Here is a 10,902-nt window from a genome sequence, read left to right as displayed (position 1 = left end):
GTGACTTGCCCTAAACTGACAATAATAGAGTGCATATGTCCCCTTCATTAGCTTTCCTGATGACTCAGATGGTAAAGAATCTGCCTACAACACAGGAGACCCAAGTTCGGACCCAATTTGGGCAGACTCAGGGCAGACTCCTGCCTACAATACAGGAGACCCTGGGTTGGGAAGATGCCCTGGAGAAGGAAATGGCTACCCACTCCAGCATTCTTGCCTGGAGAATCCCATGGAGGGCTACAGTCCATGGGATCACGAAAAGTCGGACACAGCTGAGTGACTAAATGCTTGCTCCCCTTCAGGTTTCTTCTTTTTAACTATTTGCTTCCCAGAGAAGGACAAAACACAGGGTTTGCCTTCCTGTTGCTGTTCAGTCGCTCAGTCGTGTCCAGCTCTTTGCGACCCCACAGACTGCAGCATGCCAGGCTTCTCTGTCCTTCACCATCTCCTGGAGTTTGCTCAAGCTCATGTCCATTGCGTCGGTGAGGCCATCCCACCACCTCATCCTTGCCTTCCTGACTAGCCTCTTTTATGAACCAGGATTGTCACCGCAGGATCACCTTTCCCATTGCAAAGCCCCAGCGGATCTCTGCTCTCGGAGTCTCTGTCTCTGCAGGTCAAGGCTGCAGCTGACACAGCTCCCAGCAGAGGAGTGGACGCCTGGGCAGAGGGCAGCCCAGATCTGCTCGTCCCCTCTGGCTTGCTGAAGCTGTGCTTTTTTATGCTGGTGCCTGGGTCCGTCTCCGGTTCACTTTTCCTAACGACCAAGGCCACCAAGTGGTGTCCAAGAACAAGGCAGCATGGCCGTGGAGCCAAGTGAAGCTGACGGACTGACTCTGGGGCCCTTGTTTACGGGCAGAGTGGAAGAAAGTGAAAGTGAAAGTCACTCAGTCGTGTCCGACTCTTTGCAACCCCATGAATCCATGGGATTCTCCAGGCCAGAATACTGGAGTGGGCAGCCTTTCCCTTCTCCAGGGATCTTCCCAACCCAGGGATCAAACCCAGGTCTCTCGCATTGCAGGCAGATTCTTTACCAGCTGGGCCACAAGAGAAGTCCATTTATGTGCACAAATATAGTCTAAAGATTATATTTTTAAAATGTTTTGAAATATATTTAAAATGTTGAAGTGTAATAAAATATTTTAAGTAGTAGTAGTTTAGTTGCTAAGTCATGTCTGACTCTTGAGACCCAATGGACTGTAGCCTGCCAGGCTCCTCTGTCCTTGGGATTCTCCAGGCAAGAATACTGAGTGGGTTGCCATTTCCTTCACCAGAGGAATCTTTCTGACCCAGGAATCAAACCCAAGTCTCCTGTGTATTTTTTGCAGTAGGCGTTTGTTAACACACTGATATAACTAACTCATTTATCAGTCTGTTATATTTTCGTAACACCTATTAGGGGAGCATGCGTACCAGAAATGAACCATTTGCTTTTTATTTCTCTGGAAAAATGATTTATGGTACTTTTTATAACTATTCAATGAACATAATAGCATCTCCCTCATTGCCATTATATTTGACTGTGTTTTCTCTTTAAATGAAATAGTGGATGTTTCAAGTCTCTCCATCTAAAACTGTTCAGCATTCAACATCATTCCCAAAAGCTCAGGGCCAAGTTTCCTTGGGTGAAATCTGCCTGTCACCTAGAGCTTTGTATTTCCTGGTTTTCATAGGTTGCTACCAGTGGTGAATCCTACATCCCTGATTTCTTCCGACTCGAGCAGCTCCAACAGGAATTTAACTTTGTTTCGGATGAGGAATTAAATAGATCCAAACGATTCAGGCTTCTTCTTCTTAGAAGCCAAGAGGTGCCAGAGTTCCGACATTATAAGCAAATTCCACTGTATGACCGAGAAATTATGGAAAAGGTATTTCAGGTAAGAGATTGCCTTAGAGGGGTTAATAAAATAATCAAATACTTACTGTGCCATTTTGTATACTATTAAATATATGTAGTTGTCTTTACAGTGTTCTCAGTAGCAATATTGGTTTCTTCTTTATCGCACTTTACATAGTCTTTTCATTATTTTTCTTGAATCCAATGTTTAAATAATCTCTTTGTCTCAGTCTAATTACATCTAAACTAGGAAAAATCGGGGTTGTAGGGCTGAAGAATCTCTTAAGTGTTAGAGTGGCAAACGGTCCTGCCTTAGTCAGGAATTCGATGCCATTTTTTTCAAATTAATTTATTTACTTATATGGCTGCTTTGGGTCTTCGTTGCAGCTCACAGGATCTTCATTGCATCATGAGATACCTTTCATTGCACTGCACAAACTCTCTAGTTGTGGCTTGAGGACTTAGTTGCTCCAAAACATGTGGGATCTTAGTTCCCTTGATCAGGATTCAAACCCATGTCCCCTTCATTGCAAGGCAGATCCTTAACTACTGAACCACCAGGGAAGTCTTTCAATGTCATTTTAATTCAATAAGTATTTACTAAGCACAAAACATGGTGCTAAGTGCCACTTGGAAGATAGATGGGTAGGATTTGAACAGCCTAGGTGAGGGGGTAGGAAGTGGGGAACAGGTCTGGTCAGGATGGGGCAGGCAGCTGGAAGCAGAAAGCCTTGGGGGAGGATGGGGTGGGGCAGGGAGCCTTTGAGGAGTTACAGGGAGCAGGCCTGGGTAGGGGGCGGGCCAGGGAAAGCTGGACAAGTTTATGTTTGATGAGGTAAAGAAATAGCCACTAGAATTTAATATCAGTATGACTTTTTTTTTTTCCATTTATTTTTATTAGTTGGAGGCTAATTACTTTACAATATTGTAGTGGTTTTTTGTCATACATTGACATGAATCAGCCATGGATTTACATGTGTTCCCCATCCCGATCCCCCCTCCCACCTCCCTCTCCACCCGATTCCTCTGGGTCTTCCCAGTGCACCAGGCCCAAGCACTTGTCCCATGTATCCAACCTGGGCTGGTGATCTGTTTCACCCTAGATAATATACATGTTTCGATGCTGTTCTCTCGAAACATCCCACACTCGCTTTCTCCCACAGAGTCCAAAATTCTGTTCTGTACATCAGTGTCTCTTTTTCTGTTTTACATATAGGGTTATCATTACCATCTTTCTAAATTCCATATATATGCGTTAGTATACTTTATTGGTCTTTATCTTTCTGGCTTACCTCACTCTGTATAATGGGCTCCAGTTTCATCCATCTCATTAGAACTGATTCAAATGAATTCTTTTTAACGGCTGAGTAATATTCCATGGTGTATATGTACCACAGCTTCCTTATCCATTCGATCAGTATGACTTCTTTTGTTTGTTTGTTTTCACTGTCATTAGTCTAGGAGGTGGGTCCGAAAAGATATTGCTGCAATTTATATCAAAGAGTATCCTGCCTTACATTTTCCTCTAAGAGTTTTATAGCGCGTGGCCTTACATTTCAGTCTTTGATCAAATGCAGTATGATTTTTCATGCAGAAGTTATGGAGAGATGTCTTTGGTTACTTGGTTCTTCTTTGTATCAGTTTGGACTTGTGATTATAAGTGATAAAAACCCAATTTGAACCAGCTCCTGTACCGGGGGAGTTTATTAGATGATGAAATCACAAAATCGAGCTAAGCGTCTGAGACATCTGAATGACAGGAGCTCATCTGCCCGTCAGAGCCACCGAAGGAGTGCCAGGCTCCTTCTCCTTCCTGCGGAGGCTTCACATGGTATGGTGGCTTCATTTTCCCCCACTGCAGACAGATTTCTCTGCTTGATCACTTGGTCACCAGTATCACCCAAGTTCACACCTAGGAGCCCCAGCCAGGAGAGAGAGGTGGGTCCTCTTGTCCCGAGTCTAACAATCTTGGGGACAGGGTCTTCCCTGGTGTCCAGTGGGTAAGAATCTCCTTTGCAAGGCAGAGGATGAGGGTTTGATCCCTGGTCAGGGAACTGAGATCTCACATGCCACAACAAAGACCCCATGTTTTGCAACTAAGACCTGATAATAAAGAAATATTTTTTATGCAGTCAAATAGGAAATAATTAAAAAAGAAAACAACCATCTTGAAGACAGCTCTTGAGCCACCCAGGCTGGGTTAGGAGCCACCCTGGGCATCAGCTATGACCAGAGAAGGACTAAAGGAGAACGTGGCAGCTCCCTGGGGCCCACAGGGAATTTTCTTGATAGAAAACAGACAGGAAAGTACTGCTGCCTAAGAAGAGAAAGCCAAAGGCACCCACTGCTCTCCAAGTTGGTGACCCAGGTCGACTGCAACCAGATCTTAGTTCCTCTTTTTGTAATTGCTTTACTTGAAATAGAAAGACAAAAATTAAGCAGGGGCTTTGGCTAAGTCATTTGGGTGAGCTTAGTATCTGGATCTACAGTGACTTGATTATCTCTATGGCCTCTCTTTCTTTCTGCGTGAACTCTGTAATGTGTAAAAACAAATAACGCATATTATACAAGGAATTTAGAAAAATGGTACTGACGAACCTACTTGCAGGGCAGGAATAGAGACACAGACCTAGAGAACGGACTTTGGACACAGAGAGGGAAGGAGACGGTGGGGCAGATTGAGAGAGTAGATAACTAGTGGGAAGCTGCTATAAAGAACAGGAAACTCAGTGTGACGCTCTGTGACGACCTGGAAGAGTGAGATGCGGGGTGAGGGGAATGCTCAAACGGGAGGGGATGTATGCATACATACAGCTGATTCACACTGTTGTACAGCAGAAACCAACACAAATGGTAAAGCAATTGTACTCCAATTTTTAAAATAATTTTGAAAAAGCATTGTAACTTGTAACTACTTGTAAAGCAGTTCAATCATCTGTTTCCAAATCCTGGATGCTGCATCAGAGATCAACTCTGAACCTGAAGTTCAGAGGGAAGTAGAAGGAAGATTTAGAACCATCATTTGTGACTTAAACCACACAGGACAAATAATTCTCTAGTCTGGACTGTAGCCCGCCAGGCTCCTCTGTCCATGGAATTTTCCAGGCAAGAACACTGGAGTGGGTTGCCATGCCTCTCTCCAGGGGATCTTCCCGACCTGGGAAATGAACCCTGGTCTCCTGCATTGTAGATGGATTCTCTACTGTCTGAGCCACCAGGAAAGCCCAATCTCAAGGCACGAGAGAGTACCAGTATTTTAAAATCATAGAAGTATTGCTTCCTTTTAATTTTAGGACTATGAGAAACGGTTACGAGACAGAAATGTAATCGAAACCAAGGACCACCTGGATACCCACAGGGCCACAGTAGCCAAGTACCTCCAGCAGGTAAGGAAAATCATTTTAAACAGTCCCTGTAGGGGCAAACAGGCAGCATCCTGATGTTGGAGAAGGGACATCTCTATCCTCAACCTCGTCGGCTTATTTTCTCATAATTGTGGTTTACTTGCTCAGTCGTGTTTGACTCTACTGCGACCCTATAGACTGTAGCCCACCAGGCTCCTCTGTCCATGGGATTTCCCAGGCAAGAATACTGGAGTGGGTTGCCATTTCCTTGTTAGGGAGTCCCTCAAAGAATATTCGAGAGTGCAAAATTCTAGGGTCACAATGGCAACATGAATAACCTCTCTCTTCCTTTTAAGACTAGACATAAAGTCACTTATCCTATAGTAGTCGGTAATCCTTTATGGCTTGCCAGGATCCTCTGTCCATGGGATTTTTCAGGCAAGAATCCTGGAGTGGGTTGCCATTTCCTTCTCTAAGGGATCTTTCCGGCCAGGGATCAAACCCACATCTGCATTGGCAGGTGGGTTCCTTACCACTGAGCCACCAGGGAAGCCCTTCTCATAATGACAGATATAAAATTGATTAGCAACTATCTTCATCTTTGTAACAGAGTTACTTGGTTCTCCTTTGTATTAGCTCGGATTCATGATTATAAGTGATAAAAAGTCCAATTTGAACTAGCTCAGGCACCGAAGGGAATGTATTCACTGATGAAATGCTGAAAACACTAGGGCATGTCTCAGTTCATTATCAGTGGTTCTCTTAAGAGGGGTGTGATTACAAGGCACTTACTTTCTAAATCAAGATTTTTTAAAAAATATTTGAATGTTTGCTGTGGCAAAACTTGCAAATTTGATTAGATCCCATTTGCTTATTTTTGTTTTTATTTCTATTGCCTTGGAAGACTAACTAAATATAGAATTACCACATGAATGTGTGCATCTTATTACCTTTGTAATAAAAAAGTGTTATAAACCACATCCTCACTGCCCTTCTGCACTAGAAAATCAAAATATTCTTTTGTCCTTCCTTTTAATTAATTTAACTTGTAAGAAATGCTGCAATGACTACAGTACATTTTCCCTAGCCAGTTAATCTACCCTGTAGCTCTTATATAAAAAAAATTTATGACATTTAAGAGAGCCTCCATTTAAAAAATAATTAAGAACTTAATCAGTCTAAATAGGGGAAGAACTTAATCAGTTCTGAATGTGTGTGCTTCGAAGTCTGTTAGTCACTCAGTTGTGTCCAACTCATTGTGACCCCATGAACTCTAGCCCGCCAAGTTCCTCTGTCCGTGGAATTTTCCAGGCAAGAATATTGGAGTGGGTATCCATTCCACTCTCCAGGGGATCTTCCTGACCCAGGGGTCAAACCCAGGTCTTCTGCATTGCAGGCAGATTCTTGACTGTCTGACGCACCAGGGAAGCCCAAAAGTGGAAGTTCCAGTCCCTCAGTCGTGTCCCACTCTTTGTGACCCCATGAACTGTGGCCCACCAGGCTCCTCTGTCTATGGAACTTTCAAGGCAAGAATACTGGAGTGACTATCCATTCCTTTCTTCAGGGGGATCTTCCTGACCCAGGGGTTAAACCCAGGTCTCCTGCATTGCAGGCAGATTCTTTACCATCTGAGCCACCAGGGAAGCCCTTGTGTGTTTCAAGACAGGTCCTATTTTTTTAATTTGTTCATTCATTTTTGTTGTTGTTCAGTTGCCAAGTTGTGTCTGACTTTTTGCGATACCATGGACTGCAGTACGCCAGGCCTCCCTGTCCCTCACCATCTCCCGGAATTTGCCCAAGTTCCTGTCCACTGAATCGGTGATGCCATCCAACTATCTCATCCTCTGTCACCCTCTTCTCCTTCTGCCTTCAGTCTTTCCCAGCATCAGGGTCTTTTCCAGCATCAGGGTCTTTTCCAAAGAGTCATTCATTCATTCAGCTAAATTTTCTGCCAGGAATGTGTCCAGATCCTGAGAATATAGCAGTGAACAAAATAGAATGCCCCTGCCTTAGGGAGCTTACATTAGCAAGGAGAGCTGGTTGATTTACTGTAGGAAGGGGTCAGAGCTGTGATGGAATGTGAAAGTGACACCGCACCACCGTGACATTCGAGCAGAGAATGGTGCGGTTCGGCAAACAAGAACATTTAAATAAAACGTCTTTCTCTCCCTCAGGTTAGAGAATCAGTGATAAATCGTTTCCTCATTGCGAAACACCATTTTCTTCTTTCGGATTTGATAGTAGAAGAAGAAGTTCCCAATATCAGGTAAAAAATATATATATATTTTTGTTATTTCTTGTGTTATATTAAATATTCCCTGTAAATGTAAGATTTTTATCAGTGAATGATATGCATTTGGCCCCCTAACAGTACTAGAAACTGGTGAAGCCTGATGAATGCCTGATGTCAGATTCTCGGGGGCTTCCATTAGCACGTGTCTCACGAGACCCTCTCCATCACACTCCAGTGGACCCCACCCCCCCTCCCACCACCCCAAGGGCACTTCTCCAGCCTTGGCCACTTTGCATTCCACACGTGAATTGTGACGGCATCCTTTCCAGCACGTCGTCCTCCTGCCTTCATCACCTCCCGGGGCCAGGGTCTCCCCCACTCCTCCGACACAGGGCAGTGGGGTGGCCAGAATTATCCCGCTGAGATTCTGAGCGGCAGGGAGAGGCCAGGTTCCAGCACCACCACCAGGAGGCACAGAGCTGCCCTGCGTTTGGTGGCGGGTGGGCAGCCGGGGAAAAGGGACATTTACATAGAAGTTGGGAATTGACTCTATTTGTTTGCTAGATCATCTCCCTATCATTTAGAATAATCCTCAAATGGTCTCAAGTCGAAGCAGACGCATGAAAGATGAGAGAACTTTCTATATTGGTGGGCTTGTGCAGTCCGTTAACTTCGTGACCCTTCCTGTGGTTAAATCTCTTGGTCTCCTGAAAGGGCTTCCCTGGTGGCTCAGCTGGTAAAGAATCCGCCTGCAATGTGGGAGACCTGGGTTCAATATCTGGGTTGGGAAGATCCCCTGGAGAAGGGAAAGGCTACCCACTCCAGTGTTCTGGCCTGAAGAATTCTGTAGACTGTATAATCCATGGGGTCGCAAAGAGTTTTTGCGCAAAGTCACAAAAAGTCTTTGGACATATGTTGCAAAGTCGTTGGACATGACTGATGGTCTCCTGAAAAGGCTATTTCCTACACATGGACCTCCTCTCTACCACCCAGTTGGCAAGAAGACAAAATGCTGGTGCGATCCATGGTCGCCCCTTTTGCTGGCTTTGCCTCCATCCTCACACAGAAGGGAGGCTGTGCCCACAGAAGAGTCATGTAAACCCTCTCTCTATTCCAGGCCCAGAGTCCAGTCATTGAATGTTTTCTTTTTCAATCATGAAAATTACGTTTTAGAATAGATGGTGACTTTTCATGCTGTTTTTCCATTTCTTTTCTTTCTTTTTCTTTTTTCTGCTTTACTTTTCTGCATTAAGTTCTGAAGGCTCGGGGTATGTTCTTTCTTCTTTTCATTTTGGTTTGTTCTTGGCTTTAGATTAAGATATTTCTGTATGTAATGGTCCCAGCCACCAAGACGTTCTCATGCTGACTAAGGGGCCGGCTAAGTCTCGTGACAGGAGACATCCCTTGGGGAGGAAGAAAGTGCTGAGGAAAGAAGGGATGTGCTTTGTTACAACCTCCTGGCAAAGTTTCTTCCCTGAGGTTCCCAAGTCTGGGTTAGCAGGCGTCCTGGCAGAGTGATTAAAAAGATGGGCTATAATTTGTGACAGCATAGATGAACTTTTGAGGGCATTCTGTTAAATGGGATGAGTCAGAGAAAGATAAGATCTCTGGGATTCTCACTTATATGTGGAATCTAAAAGAGTCAAACTAATAAAAACGGAGACGAGACTGTTGGTCACAAGAGGCTGGGGGCAGGGGGGGATTGGGGGGATATTTAAGGGTAGAAGGATATAAGCCTGCAACCAGTAGATAAATAAGTCCTGGAGATCTAATGCACAGCGTAGTGATTATCATCAACAATATAAACTTCAAGGGTGCTAAGAGACTGGATCTTAATTGTTCACACCACAAAAAAAAGAAGAATAATTACCTGAAGTGATAGATAGAGGTGTTGGCTAATGCTACCTATGCTGGTAACCATATTGCCATATATAAATGTATCAAACCAATCTACCATACACCTTGAACTTAAACAGTGTTATATGTCAACTACATCTCATTAAAATTCTAAAATTAAAATGTGCAGCAAATCAAAAAAAGGCATTTGCAAAAATGTAAAACAGTGTCACTCTCCTCACACTCTTGGTTTTGGAAAAGATGGTTATTTTTCACAATTTTACATCACGTTGTTATATAACGTGCTTATTCTTGTCCCAAATGAGTTAATGGAAAGATATACGCAGATTTTCAAAGAAGAAGTTGGGCTGTCAAGTCAGGGTGATCTGAGCTTGAACCCCAGCTCCCTCTCCTCCTATTTAGGAGCCTCTAGTAAATTCTATCACCTCTCAGAGCCTCCAGTTTCTTCATATGAAAAATGGGGTAATACCCTCGTAAGGCTTAGAAAGAGTATACGTAAGGCCCCTAGCACTCTGCTTGAGCCGTAGCGGTGCTGGTAACCGGTAGCTCCTCTGTGCTCCCTTAGAAGGCCCTGGGGGCTCACGGAACCACACCCCGGGAGTCCTTTGGGGTGTCGTCTCCCTGGGCTGGCACACGCCTCTCGGAAGGAGGGCCCCAGGGCAGCCTGCTCTTCTGCACTCACAGAGAAGAGCGGCTTGAGCGTTGCCAGCCTGAGGCCAGCTCTGTGCAGCCGGCCTTGCTCGGTGGCTGTCGGGCTTAGCCATTCACATCAGCTTCCCGATACGAAGTCGCCACGGTGCTCTCCTTAGTCTCTGGGGCAGAATTAAACTCTGTTCTCTGGCCCTTCTGATTCACAGACTGCATTGCTTTCACCTTCCAGGAAGTGTTCATGGGTGTCATCTCAGTGAGAGGCAGAGACATAGAGAGGTCGAGAGACCCCCCTGCCCCTCACCCCCCACCTTCCTCCTGTGTCCATCCCCTCCTTTCTCCAGCATAATCACTGGCATCGTGACCACTGTCATCATCCCAACAGTCACTGTGTTAGGGCACCTGCTAATGCTAGACCCGTACTCAGGGGCTTTGTGTACACTCCTGGCTTAGTCCTCTCAACAACCCCGAGAGGTAGGTATTAATATTCCATTTTACAGATGATGAAACAGAGATGGCAAGAGGTGAAATGATTTGCCCAAGGTGAGCGGGACACACTGGCCTGGAAATATGGGCCCCGAAAAGTGGTAGAACTGCAATGAAGTAGGTCAGTGAGGAAGGTGGAAGGAGGCATTCGGTGTTGCAGGACTGGCAGGAGCAAAAGCGGACACTTGGCAAGCTCAGGCCACGTCTGAGGGGCTGGGGGATGAGCAAGGCAGAGGCCAAGCACGAGGTGCAGGGTGGGGCCCAGAACCCCAGTTATCTGCCTCGGATCAGGAGCTGCTAAAATAATATATTCATCATCTGTGCAGTAGGTCTTCCCCATCTTGGGAGAATGTCTTGACAATTCCCACCCCTCCTCAAGAAGACGAAGAGTTTTTCAGGGGCCCGTGAGGGACCTTGGGGCAGAGTGTGGGAAGGTGTCTTGTGAAGTTTCCCAATCTTTCTTTTCCCTGGAGTCCTAACTCTGTTCTGTAATCATT

The 10,902-nt window shown here is 45.1% G+C and overlaps 1 protein-coding gene across 3 annotated transcripts in view; it reads left to right on the top strand.

Annotated features, from left to right (window-relative positions):
• CC2D2A (coiled-coil and C2 domain containing 2A) overlaps positions 1-10,902 on the top strand; it is a 126,041-nt gene that overhangs the window by 80,746 nt on the left and 34,393 nt on the right. For all 3 annotated transcript variants that reach the window (XM_061145484.1, XM_061145480.1, XM_061145485.1), the window contains 3 exons: positions 1,674-1,877; positions 5,131-5,223; positions 7,356-7,447. In XM_061145484.1, coding sequence (XP_061001467.1) covers positions 1,674-1,877; positions 5,131-5,223; positions 7,356-7,447 — 389 coding nt within the window. The remainder of the gene's footprint in view (positions 1-1,673; positions 1,878-5,130; positions 5,224-7,355; positions 7,448-10,902) is intronic.

Source organism: Dama dama, chromosome 6, assembly GCF_033118175.1.
Source record: "Dama dama isolate Ldn47 chromosome 6, ASM3311817v1, whole genome shotgun sequence".
In the NCBI taxonomy this organism is placed as follows: Eukaryota; Metazoa; Chordata; class Mammalia; order Artiodactyla; family Cervidae; genus Dama; species Dama dama.
Note: the sequence above shows the minus strand (reverse complement) of the source record. Positions and strands in the feature narration are given on the sequence as shown.